The sequence below is a fragment of the Poecilia reticulata genome, linkage group LG9, assembly GCF_000633615.1.
Source record: "Poecilia reticulata strain Guanapo linkage group LG9, Guppy_female_1.0+MT, whole genome shotgun sequence".
NCBI classification, from domain to species: Eukaryota; Metazoa; Chordata; class Actinopteri; order Cyprinodontiformes; family Poeciliidae; genus Poecilia; species Poecilia reticulata.
Genome location: NC_024339.1, coordinates 22,578,709 through 22,604,629, shown reverse-complemented (window position 1 = coordinate 22,604,629; position 25,921 = coordinate 22,578,709). Strand labels below are relative to the sequence as shown.

At 41.5% G+C, this 25,921-nt stretch overlaps 1 protein-coding gene across 1 annotated transcript in view; it reads left to right on the top strand.

Moving 5' to 3' along the window:
* Positions 1-24,345, top strand: part of fam222aa (family with sequence similarity 222 member Aa) — an 88,749-nt gene extending 64,404 nt beyond the window's left edge. Inside the window, exon 3 of the mRNA XM_008418709.2 lies at positions 16,118-24,345. Coding sequence (XP_008416931.1) covers positions 16,118-17,580 — 1,463 coding nt within the window. The 3' untranslated portion in view covers positions 17,581-24,345. The remainder of the gene's footprint in view (positions 1-16,117) is intronic.
* Positions 24,346-25,921: the final 1,576 nt, after the last annotated feature.

The window sequence follows — 25,921 nt, the reverse complement described above, 5'->3', positions numbered from 1 at the left end:
GGTTGGGTGGTGGGGGGCGCCGATCTATGTTTTTGCATCCACCTGAATAATGTGTAGTTGCGCCACTGTATCCTAGTCTTCTGTGTTTTATCTGGTGCAAAGTCAGAGCAGCCGTCCACCCGGACGTTTTAGAGCACTTAATGCTTCTCTTTGTTGGCATCTTTATGGAGGTGCTGATTACGTTTTCCAATAGTTATTTTGGCTCCTGCCCACATCGCTAAAAGTACCAATGTCTGCTTAAATAACCGCTTTATATCACTCTGTGCTTGATTGGTCAATAAACTCCGCTGACCTGCAACCCGCAGAGAAAGAACAATATTGTAAAGAGGAAGATGAGAGACAGAATCAACATTCCCGACTGTTGTCATAACAACCTGGATTTCCTCAACACGTCCATGTCACGCTGCACTGATACAGTAATTTATGCAAAAGAAACTTTGATCAAGTATTATCAAGTATATTTTACTGTACATGGACATACTTTTCAGTAAGCCTTCATTTCTGACCTAAAAAGCCTTTTTTTAAAACATAAGTAAGGTTCTGCTTCTCCTAGAAAACAAACTCTGGGTTATCATTAGCACTGAGCCATATTTAAGTAAAAAAAAAACAGAAACACTTAAATAAACAGCTTTGGTTTTATCAGAGTTTTATCAACCAATATTTTTATATTGTATTTTAAATAGATACACCTCCACAGTACGTGGTGGAAGTTAAAAGAGAATGTGTAAAATTTTCAGTGTATATCTTACCTTTTGAATTCCTTTTCTTTCTCGCTTTGCTGTTGACTGTCACGGGAACAAACACAGAGTTAGCTGTTTTTGGTTTTGTTTAGACATTTGCTCGTGAAGTGTGTCGCATAGTGTGAGGTAAACATGTTGCCCCACTTTTTGTGTTTGTTGTTCTGCACGGGTGTCCTACAAATGCCCTGACAGGGTTGCTGCTGCTGCTGGCCTGCATTCCTCCGAGGCTCAACGCAGACAGAAATCGCCCACTGCCGCTGGCTTTGCCAGACCCTCAGCCAGATCATTGGTAATTAACACGAGTAGTGGCCTCTTGTGGCGTTGTCCGCTCTGACGCTGACTCACATGTAACATTTAAGACCAGGATTATGAGACGTCCGCTTAAACGCGACTCGATTTTTTTGCCATTCGATAAGTTGCGTTTAATTATAATCTCTTTCTTCCCCAGACAGGCTGTGAGTCCACCCTGGTCCTGTCAGAGGTGTTAATGGGGCAGGAATGCAGGACGAGAGCTTTCCCACACTGTTAGCTTTCTTCCGGTGGGCGCGTTTGAGATGAGGCTCAGGGCCCGGCTGGGCTCCGCTAATGCAGCCCAAGCGCAGACAAATGGAAAGTGACACTTGTGTGTGTAGAATGGTATTTGCGGTGACGCTTTGACTACAGATAATAAAGTGTTTGCCCCGAGGTGATTTCGCCCTGCAAGCACCCCAGATGAAACTCACTTACTCAGAGAGGGAGACGGAAGAGACAGGAGCGGGGGGGATGAAAAGGCAGAAGGGGTTTGAAGCCTGAGAGAAGCACAAAGAAAGCACAGAGATGACATGCAAAGGATGGCGAAGGGGATAAAACGGAAAGAAAGACCCAAAGGGAGATTCTGCTGCGTGTAATTTCTGTGTTTTAGAGGTCAGAGGGTGCAAGTTTGTATTCTAGTATGTGTCTGACTTGCAGAAGCCATCAGCTCTTGTGCACTTTAATATAACAAATAAGCTTTTTTCCCCTGTAGTCTTTACTGTAAATGTGTGGAATATGAAGGGATTGTTTACTGGTTTTATCATGGTGAGGGTAAAAGGTGAGAACTGGCAGGATTTATCTGTGTGTGTGTGGGGGGGGGGATGTGTGCGTGTGTGTAAGTGTGTCTGCCAGACCATATGTACAGAGTCCTTCAGGATCAATCAGTTCTCAGTAATTTCCTCCACAGCCCATAAAAGCCAGGTCTGTCTGGAAAGAGCATGAGGCAGCCACATCAAACCAGCTAATTAATTTTCATTGCTGATTCTGTTACATCTGGCTTCGGAGATAAATTCTAATGAGAAAATGTAAACATGACAGTGTCCATGTGGTGTTGTATTTCACATTTCCTGGGCTGCAACCTTTAAAGTAAAAAACAAACAGCTAATGACGGGTTTTTGGTTTGAAACATTATGCAGCATCTTTCTTCAAATACTGAGCCTGTTTAAAACATTTATACCAATTATTCACAACGTTTTAGCATTTTGTCAGTTCATGGACACAGACGGTATATTATTGGGATTTTATGTGTTAGAAAACCAACGTAAATAGTGAAGCGGAAGGTATATGGTGCATGATTTTCATGTACAAGTTAAAATCTGAAAAGTGTGGCATGAATTTGTGTTCATTGTTGCACTGGCTCTATGTTTAAGGCCATTGTCCTGCTGGAAGGTGAACCTCTGCCTTCAGGTCAAGTCTTCTCAGTCTCTTAACAGGTTTTAATCCAGGATTGCCCCGTATATGGCTCCATCCATCCTCCCATCCACACCAACTACCCTGTTCCCTGCTGAAGAATAACATCCCTACGGCATGCCAACACCATGTTTCATGTTTAGCTTGATGTTCACAGATTAGGCATTGGTCGCTGTGATATATTTATTATGTGATCATAGATAAACATATTATGATTTTATGGTATCTGTAACATACTGATGACTAAAAAGAAGTTAGATAACTTTTACTGTTAGTATTTTAAGATTTTTTGTTATTTCATCATTTTCATCAGTTTTATGTAGCTTGTATTTATTTGTGTGTGTCTGTGCTTTATTGAAGTTTTACTCTCCTGCTGCATACTGATGTGTCTAAGCTAAGTTTAGTTGTATCCTCTTCAATGACAAATAAGGGTTTCCAACACCTTGATTTTGATGTACCTTCTGTTTCCAAATATTAAGAAGAAATGTTTTTACAGCCTGAAATATTTCCAAACATTCTTTCAAGCGAGTTAGCAATGTAGCAACCTACTTTCAGAAAGCTGACTGGCAGTGCCCAGCAACAGGTGTAAGAGGGGCAGTACTGTTACAATGAGCTCTACTGAATGAGAGAAAAAGTCACCTCAGCACTTTCTCTGAGGTATGATTAAATCGACTTATAACCATGTAAGTGGTATGATGTGTCTGTTTTCACCTTCAGTGATTCTTCTCTAGCCTGTTTGTTTAAGGGGACTGGAAAAAGTAATTGTATACATTTTCACTTCTCACTTATGCACTACATTGTGTTGGTCTACATTACATTATTTCCCATTTATATACATGTATGTTTGTGATTCTAATGTGACGGCATGTGAAAAATTGCTGTTGCGCTGCATTTAAAACCTTGTCTTGCGGGTACAATCCTGTTATCTGTACCTGTGGGCTTTTATCTGTGCCTCAGTCAACTCTCACCCCCCCGCTGCCTCAGTGCAGGCCAACCGAATGACCTCATGCTGCAGTATCTATGAGCAGGAAGCCCAAATTAGGCTCCCAGGTTGATAGTTCTTCCATCTGCTCGTGCAGAAAATAGATCCAATCTGGGATGAGATTGGCTGTAATGAAACGAAAGATTAGGTTTGTGAGTTTTGTCCAAGCTTCTTTTGAAATCTATTTTAATGAATAAATCCATTCTTGAAGCTGTGCCATGCCCGCTTGCCTGTGAAGGATCAGTGTGCAGATTGCTTTAACATTCTCATTATCCTCTTTGCTATTTGTGTTGGCAGGTTAGAAGCCCAATATGGGAGGCAGCATGGCACCGTGTTTTGAAGAGCATTGCCCAACTATTACTACTTTTACTTGGGCTTGGATGAGAATGTCTTGCCCACGATGTTGAAAAACGCAGACGTTCCCCTGAACAAAGTTAAAAACGTAACTCTCTGTAATTAAAGGAATCAGAGGAAGATGTGCGGAGCCCTCAGTTTAATTTATGTCGTCTTACAATAAGCATTTGTTTGATGATTATGATTATGATGACACAAGCAGCCGCTGAATTTAGAGAGCTCTATCCTCTGAGAAATCACAGCAGTTTGATTTTTATCTGCACAATTATAGATAGCAAAGGCCCGACAAATAATTGCCTGGATTTTTTTTTTTTTTTTTTTTTTCCCCTGTTCCTGCATTGTTGCGCAAAAAAAATCCACCTTGAGTTGAACGGAGAGAGATGAATGTTCCTAAAAATGTCTTTTTCTGATATCAAGCAAGCAGCAGGGTTTCCTTTCCCCTCACGTGCTCTTGAATTGATTAGTACTTTGGTTGAGGGCATATTCAACATGTCTGCCCCCTGCGAGGTTCCTCTACCCTGTTGATGACTGCCTCATACATGTGCTTCCTTTTGCTCCCTCGCTCCTCAGGAAGCTCCTGTGGGGAGCCGAAGCTTTGATTGACTGGCGGCTGAGTCTGCGGGACGCCTCTATTATTATCATCTCCACCTCGGCGGAGGGGCGGAGGCTGCGTGTCCAGGGGGTCTGGCCGACAGCCCCTGCTTTGTGTGCCCAATAGTCAATTAGAGGCAGCACACTGCCGGAGACGAGTGGGATGCAGGGTTAATTGCAGAGGACCAAACAGCTGGCTCTATCAGGGCCCATTGTGTTTGCGGCAGTTGTCACGGCAATTGAGGCATGGCTGTAATCGCTGACTAATCAGCCCTGTGCCAGATGACACCTCCATTAGCACAAGGCAGGTATTGTTCAGGAGACGAAGCTGCCTCTGGTCTCCTCTGGCCTCCCCCTGCTAGCCCATCTTTTTTTTTTAGTGCTGGCCAACAGTTGATGGGACACCATGTTGCAGACCGTGATCCTCTCTGCTAAGAGGTAAACAATAGCAACAGGTCAAGGGTTCCTTCACGGGACAATGCTGTTCAGTTTTCCCTCCGTGGACATGTCAAAAATTTTTTACACTTGAAGGGACCCAATTGTAAAGGTTTAGATTTGTTGAACGAATGACAGTTTTGCAGCCGTCTCCAAAATCCAGATTTTATACATTTATAAACTTCTGCTACTGCCATAAGTCTTTAAAATCTTTTTTTTTTTTATTGTTTTTTTCAGCTTTTCACCATGACTGGTTGCTAATTGTTTATATTAAGGTTTCAAAGCTATCTTTTGCATCTTGTATATTAGTGATTAACATGGTTATCAGGTTTAGCATTACACAGCGTTAGCAGCAGTCTCTGCTTTTATTCCCTTTGGAGAATGTTTATCAAACTCTTGGGTTTCCTTAACCGATAGCATAAAACAGAGCAAGTTGTTTTAATGTGTTTACCTTTTTTTAATCTGCTTGCAGATATTTTTGTAGCTACTTGATTGAACCACAAAGTTCACTACCCAGTGCCAACTAACTTGAAGTCCTCTTCATGATGTAACAACTTCCACACTAGCAGGTGTTGGATGTTCATCCATCCGTTATCTTACCAGCTTACCCCTAATGGGGTCACTAAAGGCGAGGTACAGAAACAGACAGGACAAGTAATCATGCACGCACACACCCACGATTAACCTGGACTGTGGGAGGAAACAGGAGATAGTGGGACACAACCCACGCATGCACCATGAGAACAGACTCTCCTGTAAGATCCAGGGAGAACATGCAAACCCCATGCAGAAAGACCACAGGTTGGGATTGAATCCTGGACCTTCTTACTGCAAGGCAACAGTGTTGCCTACTGCGCCACTGTGCAGCAGCCCATGGTGTGTTCAGTCATTGAAAAAAGATTTTTGAGTTTCTGAGTGGAAACTAATCTGAAAATCCCAGCCACACGCTGATTTCACTTTGCACATCTTCAAGGGTTACACGACATTAAGAAATAATTTGACTGTGATATTTTTTGTTTGAAAATGCGTTGACGAGAGTGATTGTGATTAATGCCAGTTATTCTCTTTGACCTTTAGCAGCTTTGGGCACTGCCATCTGTGTCAGCTCTGGGCATGTATGTCAGTGAAACTCCACCCAACAGGCTGAATATCTTATTGGCAGCCAGATGGCAAATTTATAACAATTGGAAGCTAATTGCCAAGCGTAACGGCTTTCCATACAGTTACTTGCAGCATTAGCATTGCATATGGTATTCTAGTGATGGTAAAAAAAATTTCAAACTTATGCTTTTGTAAGATGCTTCAGCTATTAATTATTGATTTTCAAATCATTAATTACAGGCTTACAAAGTGGAAAGTGTCTATTAGTGGTAGAGTCAGTATCAATATGTATAAAAACACTAAAACCAAACTCTGCAACTTGAACTTTGAGTAGATTTTATGTTGTATGAAGACATTCAAATATTGATATGGCAAGAGACACAGCACACATGTAGAGCATTCAAAAAGCAGCATCGTAGCAGGTTCTCATTCACCGGCGACGGGCGACTTCAGAGGAAAATGGCTCCCAGTGTGTGTCATGCAAATTAAACAAAACCTGACCCTCTTCTCTTTTTTTAGCTTTCTGATCATCTCTGCTCCTGATTTCTGCCCCGACCTCATCACAGACTGCTCTGCTGCTTTGTTTGGCCAAAGTTAATGTGTATTACACGCTCGCTCTTCTGTGAAAGCTTAATTGCAGTTCAGCCGTATGGGTCCTCTCCCTTCATCTAAACAAGCACTCTTCCCCCATGCTCACCATGGACGTGGTCAGGGGGGGGATCAAAGCGTGCAGTAAAGAAGGGATACATGCCTGCAGGAGTGAGTGGGAAAACCCTGAAGACTTTTTGATGTTTTAGAGCATTTCCTCCGCTAATAAGGAGAAACTTCTTCAAGCAGCTCATGATTTTTAAATACTTGGAACACTAATAAATAGTAGCAGGGGTGTTTCAGGCAGTTCAGTTTTACTCCTGCTTATTCGTTTAAACCTCTAATTAAAATGCAAAGCATTCTTGGGCTCCTGGATTTGCTGCTCCACTCTCATCCAGCCTGTGACTCCCCCACCCCTCGCATCACCTTACTCCCTCCTCTTATAGTCCTCCTTTATGCCTCTGCTTCTTGTGATCAACACAATTTGACCTCTCACTTGGAAGAAGCGCACCAAATTTAATGGATTTTTTACAGTCTAATCTAACCAGTTCGTCTCTTTATTGCTGTTTTGTACCCGGTGGACCTCATCTTTACCAGGCTAACCTCCTCCACTCACCTCCTCTGCCTCCTCCACCCTCGCACAGAGAAAATTAGTTCATCAGAATTCAAAATGTACCGCTGGCTAATTAAAGGAGTGTTAATTGAGTGTTCAGAATTGGGTAGCCCCTTCACCGAATGCACACGGATGCGCGGACATACACACACACACGCACACAGGCACACACCACGCAATCACAGCGACAGTGCCGGGTACACCAAGGACGTCGCGCTTGGGGAGTTTCATGCCAATCAAAAGAAAAAAACGAAAGAGAGAAAGGAGAGTGCCCATCCTCCAAATAAAATGGGATTTCTAGATCATATCGTGGCCTACTGCGGCTCAGTCCGGCTCCACATTATCCAATCGCTGCTCCGCTATCTGTGTCTGACCGCTGGAGAGTGTAACGCTGCACAGATAGCCTCTCCCTCTGCCTCTCTCACCGTGTGCATTGTGCTAATGAGGGGTGGCATTTAGAGATGTGCTGCTCTGACACATGGGCATTGTGTGCCAGGCACTGGGTGATTAAGGACGAAGGTCAACCCATTAATTGCCTCCCTGCCATCTCCGCTCCCTGGCGCGTGATCTCCAAGAACTAATGCATGTGTTTGCCTGAGCTTTTATCTAATCTCCAATGCAGTTCAATCATACGCTTGGCTTGTTTACATTTCTTTCATGTGAAACTTTTTCTCCCCCCCCCCCCTCACTTATTGCAGGAGCAGCTCGAGCCCAGGTTTTCCCATTAATTTACTGTAAGCTGTTTCATGTGGTTGTGAGCGCACATAGCCTCCTGCTCTAAGGAAGGGAAAAGCATATTCTTCCATCCTCAGGGGAAATAATTAATCCTTACAAGGCTGTCGCATGTTGAAATGAAGCGAGTGTGAAGCATTTAGCCCAGGAGGCATTGCAGGCTGTCGCCCGCACAGGCACCTGTTGTTGTCCCTGCCCTACATTTCATGAGAGAGCGCTGAGCAGAGGATAACAACATGCTCCACTGATGGCAAATGAGACACACAAATGCAGATGCAGATCTTTGTGTACATGTGTGTCTGTGTCTATACCCCCTTTTTTTTCTCTCTCCCTCTCTCTTGTAGTTTTTATGCATTATATCTGCATGCACTGCCACGCCGGAGAGTGTGCACAGGTGCAGGAAACCCCCTTACCTTATGAGAAGCTGAGGGCTCACATAAACGCTGGCTGCCTCAGAGGGTGTTTATCAGGCAGCACCATCTGTATGCTGCAGCTCAGTGCTATGATCTACTGCCTAAACCAATAAGTCACAGAGTGGCTGCCTAAGAAGAGACTCTCTCCTTTAACCTCCGTGTCTTCACTTATAGACTTAAAGCTCTGGAGTAGAGAGATGTGGAGGCTCTGCACATCAAACACAGGGTCTATAACAGCCTGTGCATGAGAGTGAAATATGCTTTGGTTTGTGGCCATACTTACTGTAATCAACTTTGCTATAAAATTTTCTCCGTGGAACTTTTTTTTTTTTTTTTTTTTTTTCCAAGAGGAAGCGGGAATCAGAAGCATCCAGATGCTCATTTGCCTCCTCCTCCTCCTCTCCTTGCTTTATGCTTGTGGGTTCTAATAACCGGAAGCCTTTGTGGAGCTGAGATGGGTTTTGTAGGCCTGAAAGGCCTCTAATCCCTGTGGCCTGTGAAGTGTGAAGCCCTTTGATGCCAGGTTGGTGTGCCAAAGGCTCTGCCTATTGACAAACAAGGGCCAAGCTGGGAAAAGACGAAGCGAAGAGGGGCTGTCTCCTCTCGCTCAGAAGAAACACAGGCTCAGGCATGAAAAATATAGAGCTCAGTGAGTGAGAAGGAATAGAATTAGCTACCCTTTAATGAATTTCCTGGCTTTTTTAGTTTTTTTTTTCCTCATGTGGCAGTAATTAGGTGAAATGATGGGCATATTGCAGCTGGGGGCTCGCAGGGGCGGCAGGGCACGGGCCCTTGATATGCCTGAAAGCCAAATATCTTTCCTCATTTAGACCATGTGATGATCAAAGATGTTTTTTTTCTCTTGCCCTCGTGTAAAGAAGATCAGAAAAAAAAATGCTGCCTTTCCATTTGCATGCGGACCCGCAATATGCTTTGAAATGAGCATGTTTTTTTTTTTTTTGCTCTCTCTCTTCTGAGCAAATGAAATAAGTCTTCTGTCAGTTTCCTCTGCAAGTCAGAACATCAAAGCAAATGACACTGCTGTCACAGGGGGAAGCAGGGCTGCGCCTCACCGAGGTTGGTTAGACCTCAGATTGGTGGGTCTGGCACGCTCATACCAGCCCATTAGGATGTCATCCTCAATCTGATTAAAGTTTATTTACTGTTGCTGGTGCGCTTTCACAGATCTGAAGGTTTAGCCTGGTTAAGCTATTACGGTGTATGAACCAATCAATTCAGTTTAGTTGTATTACAGGGCACCAATTCAAAGTAAATGCCATCTCGAGAGACTTTACACAGCAAACGGATTCAGATTATTCACAAAAATCAGTTGAACGCAACCAAAAAGAACTCAGTTCAGTTCATTTCCATACATTCCAGTTTGATTTGCTTATATCCCAGATCAGCTGATTTCATTAAGTCACTGATTCTGCAGCAATCTTCCCACCTTAGCTGGGAATGTGGCGACAGTGGAAAAGAACAATGTCTTTGTTCAGATAATAAAAAAAATCAAAATCTTGTAATACATTTGACAAAGGAATGAATGTTTGGCATAAGGCTGATTATAAAAGTACAACATTTATCATGAGTTTTATTGGCCTCTCTTGTATAATTTTATCAAATGATATTTACTCTTGGTGCATAAGGGAGCCCAGGTGAAAAAAAAGTATCCTTTAGTATATTAAATTTTAACATACTTTAGTATACTTTTATCGATGTACTTAAACTGTACTATTTTGGAACAACAAATTTTGTGCTTAGTATACTTTAGTAGTATTTAAATAGTATTAAATTGCAACTAATATTTTAGTATACTATACGTACTTTTTTGGAACAACTTCAAGTGTACTTAGTGTACTTAAAGTATACCTTTTAAAAAACCTTATTTCAGAGCTTTATTAACATATTTTGATATAATTATTATATTTTGAGTGTAACAATTCTGTCTCAGAATTATATTAAAAATATACTTCAAATATATTTTAAATATACTATTAATATATTAGTAATGGGGGCTACACGGTGGCACAGTTGGTAGAGCTGTTGCCTTGCAGCAAGAAGGCTCTGGGTTCGATTCCCAGCCCCGGTCCCTCTGCATGGAGTTTGCATGTTCTCCTTGTTCATGCGTGGGTTTTCTCCGGGTACTCCCGTTTCCTCCCACAGTCCAAAAACATGACTGTCAGGTTAATTGGTCTGTCTAAATTGCCCCCAGGTGTGAGTGTGTGTGTGCATGGTTGTTTGTCCTGTGTGTCTCTGTGTTGCCCTGCAACAGACTGGCGACCTGTCCAGGGTGACCCCACCTCTCGCCTGAAACGTTAGCTGGAGATGGGCACCAGCAGCCCTCCCGACCCCATTAAGGGACAAGGGTGCAAGAAAATGGATGGATGGATGGATATTAGTAATGTATTTAAATTACACTTAATTTTTTTTTTATTTCCTGCTAATGATAATAAACTATTTTGTACATGACATGCATAACCACACTACAGTACTTACATTGTTTTAGGCTAAAATTACATGGGAAGATTAATTACACAAGATGTTCAAGGTAATTCAAATATTGTTTTATTACGGACATTTTAAAACTATATAATTTTAATCAAAACATTATAAACTTAACACAAATTATAAGTGTTCAGGTCAAAAGTGAACACATGAACATGAAAATGTAAGTGTGACAATAAAACATGAAAGTGAGGATCAACGACAACATTCCCATTCACTGCATCTTACAGGAACCTACAAAAAAGAACAACAGCGCAATTAAACAGAGAAAGCATTTGTATTTAAAGAGAACAGAAAAATGGCAAATACAAAAATAAATAATACTTACAATTTTAAGACGTTGTGGACTCGCCATGTATGGGACACCATCAGAACTGATGATGATTGGGACCAGATGCCTGGGGTGGAAAAACATTTCTGGGTGTCTTCTTTGCCTGTTTATGTTAGAAGTAGAAAAAAAATAGTCAGCGATGTCATAGAGTCAGTTGATGTTGGCATTAACTATGAAGCTGTTTTAAGTGTGGACTTAAGGAGACAAACTACCTCAAAATCTTTCCATCCATGATCTGAACACACTGATCCTTACAGGGTGGTGAGGGGGGCTGCTGGTGCCCATCTCCAGCAGCCATCAGATGAGAGGCAGGGTTCATCCTGGACAGGTCACCAGTCCATCACAGGGCCCTAAAAGTCAGCAACAAATAAAAAAAGAGAAAGATAAATGTTAGATTAACAAGGGGAAAAGTCTGTCCAGTTATCTTTAAATCAAATCATATTTATTAAGCACCTGGTTTTGCTAACACACCAGTTTTTGTTGTTGAAAATGTAGCTAGCTCCTCATTGAAAAAACAAACTTACATCATGAAGACAATGTGAAGGTTCATCTTCAGAGCTGGTTGGTGATCTGGTGGAGTCAGAGCTTCTTCTGAGACARAAAGTCTTTAGTTTTTCTAACACCTGATTTCTCTGGCTTCCTCTTTCATCTTCATTTGCTTAGACTGCAAACATATGTTGAAGATAAAATCATTGATGAACGAGTTAGAACAACAACCTACTTAAAAGCAAAAACATACTTAAAAAATACAATTGTTCATAAATGTAGCTTTGATAGATGTTTGAATATGGTTTCCAGTAGCAAAAAAGCGTGTTATGATCGATTAAATGTAATATTCCAATCACAAAATATACACAATAATATGTCCATCTTACTTGTGAAATGTTGTCTGTGGAGCCCTCACATCAATAATCCGTCGATCCGAACAACAATATCTCTCAGTGCTGAGGCAACTTCTGCGGTTTTGGTTGAGCAAAGTAGGAGGGACGATCTGGTCTGGAGTATGAGCTGGAGCTAATGCCGTTGGTTATAAGGTTTTACATCACACATCTGGATACTTTCTTAAAAATTACATCATGATTATCATTTTTTTATTGTATGCAATTTTAATGAATAGTAAAAGATTATTAAGGCACTTAAAAATTCATACATATTCATTCATATTTTGTTCATTTAAAGTGTATTTTTATTTAATATATTAAAAGTGTATTTTGGTACAATTATGTTTAAGTGTGTTTAAAGTTCTAATTTCGAAATTGGTACAAGTGTATTTTTAGTATACTTCAGATATACTTATAGGTAGTACACTTAATATTTAGTATACTTAAAGTGTACTTTCACAAATTTAAGTATACTTTTTTTTCACCTGGGAGCTTTATCATAGGTCCTTCCTCCCAGCAACTGCTAGACTGAATAACCATCAAAGCTCCCAACAAACTCAAATTCAATAAGTGTTCATATCCCTGATGGTTTTTGTACAGTTTTTCTCGTTTCAAATAACATTCCTGCTGTAGTTTGCATGTGTTTTTTTTCTCTTCTTGGAAAAAAGACACATGCACATTTTGTTCGTTTTTAAAAATGATCCTTCTCAGTTGTAGATTTCGAGAACAGAAAGAATTGAAAACCTTCCAAAATCATAAACTGTAGGTCTGCTCATGTCTCTTAGCTTGACAGGCCAGGAATCTTGGAAAAAAAACAGTGTTTTGGTCGGGAGATCTCTCTGAGACAAGCAGTTATTGGTTCTGGCGTAGGAACTCAGCCCATCAGCAATATGCACTTCCAAATGTGTCTTGAACCCTTTTGCTGCATTTAAATACAACCAGTGGTTTGTTTTTCTCTAAGACCTGGGGAAAGCAGTTTGTGTTGGTTAAAGGTCAAATCTGATGTGTTTGTGTGTGAAGCTCAGAGTGCATGTTTTGATTTTAATAAAAGTATCTCTGATGAACCCACCGGACCAATCTGTCCATGAATTTAGTTTAGATATTCACTGTCTTGTCACTCAGCATTCAACCTAATTTTTTTTTTTTTTTTATGGTATGGATCTTGTAGATTTAATCATTTTCACAGTTGGAGTCCCAAAGGGTTGTTGAAATGAACTCCCCATGATATCTGGAATGGGAGCAAAGAAATGAGAATTGTGACTACTTGGCTGTGGAGTTTCTTTAAAGTGGTTTTGCTATTGGAAAGGAAATGGACTGCGTCCCAGTCACAGACGCCTCAGGTAGCCGGGACGTTTGCTGACTGTTGTTATGGTGGTTAATTTTTGAGCATTTCTTTTTTTTTTTTTTTGCATCGAAATGTCATTTTTGAAGAGGTTGCAAGTCATTTGTGGCAGCTGATATATTGTTTGTAAATTGAGTCCTTTTCCCAACCCCCCACGCTTTTTGTTATACTGAGCTAAGTAGCCATGAAATTGCCTGAATAATGTCATTTAAATCCAATCTCACCGCAGCCCCTCACCTCCATGCCCAGCCCCCAGACAATGACACATGGTGGGCTTTTTAGAAATTGCATTTTTCCTGTTTGCTACCTCATCGTACTGTGGCCAAGTACTGGTCCGCTGACCAAGGACCGCTGTCAGTCGACTCTGAGCCTTCAGTGCTGGATTGAATTTGAGAATTTGCTCAAACAGAGCAGAGCATTTACATATAGATTTAAAGCGAATCTCCTAAAGGTGGTATATATATTCGGCTTCTCTCTGTTTCATATTTTAAAGCTAATCTCAGATGCATGTTAAAGTCAATTTTATGCTAGTCTGTGCTCGTAATTGAAATAATACATTTTCCTCCTGCAGGAGTCATTTTGGAAGATGCAGTCGTGAAAATAAATAGAGCGTCCTATGACAGCATTTTTGTGTTTATCTCATACATTTGGGCATATTTAATATCAATTTCAACAATGCTGAGAAATTGAAGAAAAATTTGTTTCATATGTTCTGAAAATTGTCATTTCTGGTAAGGAAGAAATTGGAACATCCTGACATTTATTCCTATTCAGATGGTTGGAATTACACAGGTTTATCACATCAGGTCCACATAATGAAAACACGACTACTAGGGACTTTTTATGAAAGTGTATCCCTATAAAATCACAAAGCAACTGCACAAGTTTGACTTCCACAGGAGGTGTGGAAACCTCTTCTCTTAAAAATGACACATAATGTCCAGACTAAGGTTTGCATGAGAGAACAGAGACAGATTCTGTTCCTGTTCTTTGGACAGATGAGTGTAAATCTAAAATATTTGGAGGTCAGATTAGAGGACATATTTGAATAGAAAAATTCCATGTATGAAAACCACATGATCCTTGAAACAAAAACCATGTGTAAAAAAGTTCAGCTTTAAGCGCAGCTGGAACCTGAACATGAGAATGACATACAAGAAACTTCACAAAAAGTCCTGAACCAGGTTATGAATCAGATCTTTAAGATGACTTGAAATGAGCTCTTTTTTTCATCTCACAGCTGAAAAAAAGAGCTCAATGCAAAAACATTGCATTGAGCTCAGACATCGGTCTGTTTGTGACCGATGTCAAAAACAGACAGATTGCCATAAGCAGCACCTTACTGGAGCTAAGCTAAAGGGTGTAACTAATAGCTAATCGGGGGTAGGTTTCCACAATTAATCTAATTTAGGACACACTTTTTGATCTAGACATTTTGTTTAAGGAGTAGGATATAGTCATTTTGGATGCTTACATACAACTGAATCCCTTTATTTTCTATTGATAAATAAAAACAGAATCAGGCATCAATCTGTAAACTGTGTTTTGAAGGAACTGAACTTTAATATGGTGTCTTTTTCAACAAGGCGGTCTGTCTATTTTAGAAATTCAATTTACCTACTTCTGTGTGAAAAAAAAAATCATCACTTGATCATTCATTATTGGGCTATATTTTGCTAGATTCTCCTTAACCAAGCTTGCAAGTCCCAGTTGACCTTTAATTGGTTCTTTGTGGGGGTCTCTTTCCCCAGTTCTGCTGGATTGAATGAATGAGAAAACTCAGTTGCCAAGGGTAAGACCCAGTAAGTGATTCCACTTATAAATCTAAAATGTGCCACTTCAATTAAACAAGCTTTTATTCCCTCCCCTTTCCTCCCTTCGTGCCTGGTACCAAGGCTAACCCAATTCAGCGCTGAAGAGAGTCCAAATTAATTCCACAATGCACTGATTTAACAGCGCCTAAGGTAGCGGGCTCTGACAGAATGAGTTTTTAAAAAGATTCATTTGTCTAGGGATGTACATCCACATCAGGATGTGAAAATGAGATGGAAAGAAAGCTCTGAGCGGAGGAGCGCGCTGATAAATGCCAGTCCTCATCTGCTGCTTTCTAACCGTGTTTGGGTTCTACTGAAGTGTATCTGCTTAATAAAATTCTCGAGACGGTGGTCTTAAAATTCATAAAACATGCCGAGCCTGAAAAACTTTGTAGCCCATTTGTTGCTTGTGCACCTTTGTTTTATAGATCTGTAATTAACATAATATGACGCCTCATGGCTCGCAAATTTCTCTTTTATATGATTCCAACTATGATATGGGCTGGAATGAGTCTCTCGCTGTATCATAATCTGAGTAGAAATGCTACCACATACATTTTTCAAACAAACATCTGCAATATGATCTAATGTTTTTATTAAAAAACAGAAACAAATCTTCCAACTGCAGCAAAAAAATCTTGCACTTTTAACAGCGGTTTTCAAGGAAATGTGCTTACAGTGCAAAATATTTTAGCTATTTATGCAGCATATGCAAGCATAACAAGCTGATATTAGCAGGGTAATCAGTCAGACTAACTCTTCAGATGAAAAAGCAATACCTACCAATGCACAGAAGCCATATATTGGCTGTTGATTGGGTTGTCATCCTATCATTATTTTCATTGACTCAGTAGATGTGCCTGTGTGCCTCACATGAATTTGGGGTTATGAAATCTCCCAACATTCCAAAATAAATCTCACCTCAGCATTGTTCTGCATTTGTCCCTTTGAGATCTTCATGCATTCATCCTTTTTTTCTGTTTCTGTCTTTCAGGTGACCTGGTGGTACCTTCACCTTCCTCACGGTACCCTACAGCAGCAGAACTCGATGCTTATGCTCAGAAGACGGCAAACAACCCACTGTCCATCAAGATTTTCCCCACCAACATCAGGGTTCCCCAGCACAAGCACCTTAACCGGACTGTGAACGGATATGATACCACGGGGCAACGCTACAGCCCTTACCCCCATCTCCACACAGGAGGGTACCAGGGTCTCCTTGCCATCGTCAAGTCCTCATCATCGTCGTCATCCACCTTTGGTCACTCCAAAGGCGTTCTCAAGAACTCAGAAGGCAGACGGACTAAGCTCTCTCCAGCTCACATAGCGGTGGCCCCGTATCCACCCCCTAATAGTAGCACTTTAGCCAGCAGTCATGGCCAAATGGTATACCACTCTGGGCCCTCAAAGCCTCCAGAAGGCTCTGGACATTCAGTACCCCCAAATGTCACTGTGGCTGGCTCTGTGATTCCTGTAACCGGGGGCCGAGGCCTGTCCCTGCCTGCACAGTCCAATCTCCCCTCCATTCAGAGTATCATCTATCAGATCAACCAACATTGCCAGGCTCAGGCCCTGCAGCAGGTGTGTCAGGGGGCTTCCACTGCACCAACAAATTCCAGCCCCTCCAAGCAGGTCACAGCAGTCATGGGGGTCGGTTCGAGCTCCTCAGGGGGAGGCTATGTCGTAGGGATGGGTCCCCAGGCTAACATGGTGTACACGGGATCAGGGCTGCCAGCGCAAAGTGCAGAAGTAATGAAGAGCGGCATATATGCGGAGGGTATGGACTACATCCTGTGGCAGAAACAACAACAGCAACAACACCAACAGCAGCAACAACAACAGCAGGCCGTCCTCCGCATGTACAGCGGAGGCAGCGGAGGAGGGGGCGCCATCAGCAAGTCCCCCGAAACCTGCATTCCAGGTGGAGGAATCATGGCAGCCCAGGTGTCCTCCTCCTCCTCCTCCAGACCTTACCACCTGACGGCGAGTGCCAGCGGCGGGGGCGGGCTTGACAAAGTCAGTTCTTCCCCTTTGAACTGTGTGGGCATGCACGGGAATTTCTCAGTGGGTCAGTACTTTGCACCGCCGTGGAACAGCGTGCTGGTGACGCCCGACAGTGACTGCTACAACCCCCAGGAGCTGCTGGGCACCTCCACGGGAGGCCCGGCGACGGGCCACAGAGAAATGGGCTATCCTCACCACCATCACCACTACCACCATAACCACCACCACCCCACCGTTGACAGCGGCGGGGGTCTGTGCTGCAGCCTGCCCAGCAAGAGCCTGTGCAACACCTCAGTGCTGAGCAGCAGCCTGCAGTCTCTGGAGTATCTGATCAACGACATCCACCCGCCCTGCATCAAGGAGCAGATGCTCGGCAAAGGCTACGAGACTGTGTCGGTGCCGCGGCTGTTGGACCACCAGCACGCACACATCCGCCTTCCTGTTTACAGATAGAACGGACGGGTGGGAGGGAGAAGAGGAGGAAATTAATCAAGAGTTGTGAATTTATGAAGAAAAATCAAGACAGAGATGTTACGGGACTGTTGCGAGTGCCACTGCTTTAACGATCGCGGCGTCTTAGAGAAGAGCAGTGGCTGCGCTGTGTAACCGTAGATTTTCTGGTTTCAAAGCAGGCTGTGGGGGATCCCTAACACAAAAGGTAGTAGTTACTGCCAGCGGGATGGAAAAGGGATTCCAAGATTCTCCTGATGTTCCATTGTGTGGTTTGCCAATAGGATTTTTGGATTAATAATATTTTTTATTTTTATTTTTTGCTTTGTTGTTTTATCTTCTTAAACTGTTTTTTTGATGAGAATCATAGCTTGACATGAAGTGCATACGCCACTTGTATCTCCTCTCCAAATACTAAGGATGAAGCTACTGTGTAGGTTGTCACTGAAATGGTCTTAAAGGGCCGGCGCTTAGGGCTGCTTTTAAAACCCAAAAGTCAGTAACAGTACATGCGTACAGAAATGTGCTGGGGAAAAAAACCCCAGAGGATTACTAGCAGTTCTAGGGTGTTCTTATAAAAAGGATCACAAGGTTGAATCTAAAAGGGTAGTACAATATTAGTTATTGTTGCTGTTATAATTGATAAATTAATTGCACTGCTTGAATTTTGTTAACTTTGAAGTTTGGAATTGGGTAGTTTGGATATGATATATTTAAGAAACTTGAAAAACTTGAACCTATTTTTTGTTGTTTGATATATTTGTAGGTATATTATATGTATTGGCTGCTACAAGGAAAAGTGTCTCAATTGTTTTTTTTTTAATCTTATTCTATTGTTTTCCTTTTTTCGTCACTATGATTTAAAATTTCCTCGTTAAGCTGACGTGCAGTCTCTTTTGTTCTGATGTGAGGCAGAGTTGCTGCTTTGGTTCTGTAAGAACCTGAACGGAGAGCTCTTTTTTTTTCCTAACCAACACTGGAACCGACAGTAAATTTCAAAATACTTATTTAAAAGAAAAAAATGTTGCAAAAAATATGAAAAACAAAAAGAAATGTTACAGTGAAGAATGTGACTGAGAGGGAACAGAGATAACCTTATGTGTACGGCAGCTTGTAAAGGTGACGTTTGACATTTTCGCTTTTTTTTTTTCACCGTTCGACCCCAAATCTCAGAGGTTTTTATTTTGATTCATGTTTCAGATCAACACAAAGTTGTGCCTAATTGGAAACTGGTTTTATTTTATTTTTTTATTACAAAAAATTACACTTATCCTGTCCAGGTAGAAGAAAAGCATACCCATATAATGAAGCTGCCACCACAGGAGAATGTTTACTGTGTCCCGTACACAGCTTCTGGCAAACTGCAGATGGGATTTATTTTGGCTTTGGAATATTGTTTTATAATCTAAATTTCCCACCACTCATTCTTTGACCTATCTGCTATATTCCTGGTCTTCATGTTTGTGTTCAAATGTTCCCAAAAAAAACAAACGTATTTATCAGGTCTTGAGCAGATGGCATAAAATAAAAGGGAATTAAACACAAGGGGGCTCAAAAAATATTTTATCTTTTATTTATCTATTTTATCTTTTTCTTTTCCACATCACGATCATGCACTACTTTGTGTTGGTCTATCACACAAAATCTCAGTAAAACGCTCTGAAATTTGTGCTTGCAACACGAAAAATGGTTTTAATGTTAAAGGGGATACCTTTCCAAGGCGCTGTATGTTGAAGCGTGTGTGCGTCGGAGTGCATGTGTGTTTGTTTGTACCTTCTTCGTTTGTGTTCTTTAAAATCCTCAGACTTTTTTTATTTTATCGTGTGATCACCAGACTTTTCCAGCGAGACTGACCGACTGATTCAGCAGTCCCATAAACATTATGACAAACATCATGACTAAGTTATGTACAGGAGATAACTTGCTCCTTTTTATTGGAGGCTTTAGATTTTCTGTGCAGGTGGAGTCATTTGACTCCTTTATTGCTGCACTTACAGCAGCTGTGAAAACAAATTAGATCGTGCTTTTGGGGTACTTTACTGTTGCAAACGAGCACAAAACAAAAACAATCATACCCTGTCTCTTTCCTTTGCTACCCATTTCAGCTGCGGGTGTGCAGTTGGCCCAGGCCAGTCTTAACTTTGATGATTCAGAGCAGTGAAATATTCATTATGACTGTGAGAGTCCCTCGAATGTACTGCACTTAAAATTACCACAATATTTTGTTGCCTTGTGGGACCCCGAGCGGGTGAGAAAAATTGTATCAGCGCAGCGGCTCTCTGGTCTTAAATTAGCATTTCTTTTGTCAGTCAAATTTCAGCGGCAAATTGAATTTATTAACTGGACAGAACGAGAGAACGGGGAGCTTTTGTTGTGGAGAAATACTGGCATCGGTCTAGATTTATGAAGTGCAATTATAATGACTGTATAAACATTTTTTTTCTCTGAGCTTACACCAAAAAAAAAAATGTAAACTACAGTTTTCAATACATTCCTAATGTACCACATCCCTAATCTTTATCTCTGGTTTCTTTGTTTTGATTTGTTCTAAGGTGTAAAATAAATTCCTTTAAGAATATATTCAGAAGCCATACCTTGGCTATGAAGTCTGTGATTATTTTTCTTCACATTTGCTCTCTGGAGGCCAGTGGGATCCTGGGCCTTTGTTTTAATAGGTCTACCAGACCCATAATGTAATCTGACGTGCGATTCCTTATTGATTAGAACCTTGTACTTTTGATTGATTTTCTAAATGTTTAGATTTTGGCCATCCCGAGAGAAAAGGAGAAACAGTGCTGCCAGGTCAAGTTGTGTTTTTTTTTTTTCCTTAAATAAAAGCTGTTGTATGGAAGAAAACAGGGGAGACTAAAAAGTGTAATTGGAACTTAATATCCTTTCATTTTTACTTTTTGCAACAAAAAAAAAAAAAACAACTATCCAAACTCTCATCCATACATGTCGAACTAGGGCTGATTTAGTTTTTTGATGGCTGACAGATATTTCAGACTTGAAGAATAAAAGCCTCTTGGCTTAAATTTGCATAGTAAAACCTCAACATTGCAGAGATGCATTATGTTTCAGCAGCCAAATTCTTGAGCCACAGTCTGATTCCAGCATATTTTCTGTGTGGTAGAAGTATTTTGACAGATTTACACATACGTCCCATCCCCAAATCCCTTCCGTTTGACTTCTGCATCCAAGCATTAAACCCTGTCACATGATGTTGCAGTGAAAAGGGGAGATGTTTTAAGGCAGTGGAGTTTCTAGCGTCTGCGTCTCTCCCTTCCCCCTCCACCAGTGGAGATCTGAGGCACCAGGCCTCCTCAGCTAACAGAAACATTAGGTGACATCTTGGCTGCTGGACATTGCCGTTCGAGATTGTTAATCTAAAAAAGTCGACTGAAATGAAACCCGTCGCAAGGGATTTCAGAAGAGAGACGCGGATCGAATCATTGACTCACATCTTTCCACATTACAACCACAAATGTTTGGAAGTTTTGCGCGATAGACACGAAGTAGTGCGCAGTTGTGAAGAGAAAAGATGTTTGACTTCAACGTTTTACATAAGTGAAATGTTGTGTATTCTCACTCATACCAGCTGAGTCAACGCCGTGTGGAGACTGAGACTGTCCATGCCTTGCACAGGGCCACTGTGAATTCAAATCTTTCTGCATATTTCCAAATTGACTTTGGTCTGGACTTTGACTGGGCCACTGAAGTCCTTTGATCATACCCAGTTATGTTAGCTGTGTGTTTGGGATTGTTGTCATGCAGGAATGTGAACTTCGATCTCTAAACTTTTGCCGTCTCTAACAGACCTCGTCATGTCTTTATCCATCTTACCCCCCCAACTCTGCAAAGCTTCCCTGAACAAATGCATCCCGACAGCATGATGCTGCTACCACCATGTTTCACCCTGGGAATGGTGTGTCCAGGGTGATGTGCAGTGCTAGTTTTTAGCAACCTTGTGTGCATGAGGACAAACAGTTGAAATCCTTCCACATATCTGTAGTGTCCGCTAATGATGTGCACTGGATTTTACTTAGAGGTGTCAAAGTAAAAGGAACTAAATACAAAATACACACCACACTTTTGAGAATTGTATTTAAAAGATAAACATGTACCACTTTTCTTCCAGTTATCTACTGCTTTGTGCTTCTATATCATCTAAAAGACATTGGCGTTTGTGTTGTAGCAGGACTAAAAGGTGAAAAGTTCAAACGCTCTGGCAAAACATAACAAAAATGGCTGCACAAATGAGAGTTTTAAATCATTTTTATGCAACCCAGGCTGGTCCAGCATCCCCCCAACATCCCCTCCCCTCGATCACCTCTTCTTGGAGCACAGGCTCCCAACTGTCTGTCCCTCTGCTCCTTCACACACATTAATGAGCCCCTGTTGAAGGCACGCATATTAGCCCTGCAACTCTGCTCCACTCCTCTGTTCCTCATTCGGACAATGGACGCCCAGCTCATATTAGGATAATAGAATTAAATTTCAAATAGATTTGTGCCTGGGCTGATCCAGCCACGGCTCACTCAGCTGCAGAGGCAGAGTGGCATATGGCAGGTCATTATCTAAAGCCCACCCTTCCTCCACCTCCCCCCCCCCACCCAATCCAGGGCCAACAGGGTTCAGCGGCGCTTAAACAAACCGAAGGTTAGGACTGGCTGTCTGGCTGGCGTCGGAGGGGAGGACAGCAGGGTCTGAGTGGTGGTGGTGGTTGGGAGGGAGGCGGGTGGGTGGTGTTGCTATATCACAGACGCCACAGCATCTCTGAGGGCCTGAGTGCTGCACCATGGCGCCCAGGCTTGTTTTAAAAGCCGGGCTGCGATTGATGGAGGGGGATTTGTTTTCTGTTGGATTATACATGCTTGCTCCCTGCTTGACTGGGGGGGCCCTGTGCAATCTGACAGAGAAAAGAAGGAATGGATAAAAAGAAAAAAGGAAGGATTCGGGTAATTTTTGACTCAGAAAAGCCTCAAAGCGTTTGGTAATCAGGATAATTGACATGTTCCTTCAAATCTTTGACTGGAGACTTAATGTGTCTCGGTTCTCTGCAGAGAAATCCTCTATTTTCACTAACCAGAGAAACATTTCAACTCGTCTTGTTCCGCGAATGATTAATCACAGCAACGCCGCCTTCTGATCGAGGACATTTAAATCTATAACTTATCTCTGAGGCTACAGCCCGCTATTGACTGCTAACACGTTTTCAAGGGCAATGAGAGGCTCATGGAGGATGGTTGGAGGGCAAAGTGTAGGAAAAGTGACTTATGCTGGCTGTAAAAATCCCTTAGTAAATCCCAATAAGTCCATTAAGACCTTTGCCCTGTGTAAAGGTTTATAGTCGCATATTATGCACCTTAAAAACTGCTGAGAAGCAAAGGGGGAAGCAGGCTCAGCTCTTTTGCTCTCAGAACGAGGGCGGGGAGGCGGTGGAGGAGGGAAAAAAAGGCAGCTGCTTGCCCTGTGGAGTCCTGGCGGCGCTTCTCCACCCTCCACACGGCTGGTGTGGTGAGGGTCCACTCCGGTCATGTCCCTCCTCTTGTCTTCGATCCTCCTTTGGATCTGAGATTGGATGAATTTAAGACACCAGTCCTCTCTGTTTCCCTCACACCTGGCAGGAAAACACTTCCATCAATAATTCACACGGTCCTGGAGAGAAATGTATCTCTAAACCACCAGCTATAGCTGTGTTGCACTATGTGTCTTTGAAGATGCGTTGTTTTTCCTCACAAATCTCTGAGGTTAAAAATGTGAAGGCCTGTTAGTGGCACCAAGGTTTGCAGAAGCTACAGTGATGTTCATGTAGTTTTGCTTTACTGACAGCAGAGAAAGTTAAATTTTTTTTCTCAGGCTCAATGGAGGAAAAACTTGCCCTTCCCACACGTGTTGCTGCGCATTGTCTGTCATCTGGCTGAAAGAGGGTTTTACAATTTTCCTTGCTTAAGACAAAAAAACAAATAGACTCTTAGGAAATTTTTCTTTCAAAAAACAAAATGAAACACGCTCTGCCCATCACTCTTTGTAATTTAGCGCTGACTGTAAACTACAAATGCTAAGATCTGCTTGTAAACTACAGACTAGCTACACAAGCAGCTGAGTATCGATGTGTCAGGCGTGAGCGAATCGCCTCCAAGAGACGAATCTTCAGCTGCTTCTTCTCAGCTCTCCTGAGAGTCCATGAAGGCAGGACTTTACTTTGATCAGTGCAAGCAGCATCTTTCTGTCTGATGATGAAGACAGCAAATTTAAATTAAGAAATTTAAAAATCAGGTAACGAGTAAAACTGCTCAGATACCTGCGAATCTTTGCTCTGTTGTTAATTTTAAGGTTTCACTAAATTGTTAAACAATAGTAAAAGGAAAATAACAATAAGAAGAAGATTTATCTAAAAGCTCTGATTTAAAAATGTGTATCATCACAAACTATTTAGAATTAAAAAACTAGGTCAAAACGGCGATTTGATGATATTCTGCATGGTAAGCACTTAAAAAAAGGCAGAATTTTGGTTTATGTTTAGGGATCCACATCAAACTGCAATAATTCAATGATAAAAATATCGTACCTGTTATAATCAACCAGTACTGGATGACATAATGTCATGCATTTGTAAAAAATATTTGTGTTTTTATTGTGCGCACCATGGTAATGTCTCTTATAAGTTAGAGTCTGCTACGACGAGCCATTGTTTGGACAGATGCAAGCACCACATATGTTAAATATAATTTTTATACATTGTGCCACGAGGCAAAAAAAAAAAAACTTAACACACGAAGCTGAATCTTTTCCCCTAAAGCCACAACTTCACAGCAGAGTGTTCCCGGAGTTTACACCCGTTTTATTTCTGTGTATGTTTAAATGAAAAAGCTTATGACCTCCACATATTCATCTGGTCTGCACAGCCGGTCTATTACTGAATCCAATCTAAACGCAAAAGTCTGAGGATTTTGCTTTCTCTCTCTCTCTTTTTTTTCTGGATTCTTTTTACGGTTTGTGAGGCAGTTTCTGTGTTTTCGTCTTTTTTTTCCCAGATGATCTCAAGTGCACCAACGCTGCCAAAGTACGAGGGTGCCGCAACCTTGAGAAAATAATATATATGGAAATGGGAAATCTATAAAGCATCTCTCTTATTGTTTTCCCTGCAGTACTGTGTTTTAAAAAAAATTGTTTTGTCTCCTCAGGATGAAAAAAAAAATGTAAAGAGTACAATGCTTCTTTCTTCTTTTCAAACAATAATGATATACGAGTCTTAGATTTCGAAAAAGAAGTCTGAATATAAAAAGAAAAGCTGTAAAATCCTTTAGTCGCGGGGGTTTTCAGCTTTTGAATGTGCCTACAGCCAAGCATCGCAGTGACGGCTTACCCTCCCCAGATCTGCAACCATCATCTTCAATTTGCTGAAACTGCCACAGTCACTCCTCCATCTCAACCATCACAGGAGACATTTTCTCTGCTCCCTGCTTTTTGTCAATCTCAGGACTGGAGTTTCTTTACTTTAATGTAGATTGGCTGTTTTTCATTTGACCTTTCCTCTCTTATGTACAATGTTTGACATAAGGAAATAAAGCAGATGACCGTCTCCTGTCTTTCTTTTATTCGCATTTTAAGACACAGGGCCAAAGCGTCTGATAAATGAAGGTAAGCATATTAGTCTGGGGATTGTCTCTGCACTTCACTGCCATATGCCCGCCTCGACAATCTTGTTGTTCACTTGACCTCCTTCACCTTTACAGCGGTAACAACCTCACCTCAGGGAAACACAAGCAGAAAAATGGGGGACATAAATGGTTTTATTTTCTGGGTTGTGCTTTGGAGACAACTCTTCAGCAGTGGAAAAGGGAAGTTGGGTTACTAAGAATGCAATTTACATACGTGGGCAAAAAGAGGCAAGTACTCCAGAAACAACAGGTGCACTATCCCATTTTTCAAACCCGATGCAGCAGCGATGGGAGCTCAAACTGCAGCTTGCTGTTGTTCTAGATATTTGTGCGACACAAAGCTTTGCAAAAGGAATTCATACGCCTTGAACTGTTTTCACATTTTATCACATGACGACCACAAACTTCAGCGGGATCCGTGTTTAAGACCAACACAAAGCAGTTCATAACGGTGAAAAGGAGGCAACGTTTATAAATTATTATAAAAATCTACGTTTTAATAAAATTGGGAAAATTGTGGCTTCCAAATGTGTTCAGTACAATGAGAGTTAATACCTTTTTAAACCACATCTTGCTGTGGTTTAGGCTTTGATTAAACCGTTCTATTACAGCTCTGGCTCAGTGTTTATGGTCGTTGTCCTCCTGGAAGATGAACATCAAGCCCTGTTCTCAAGCCTTTA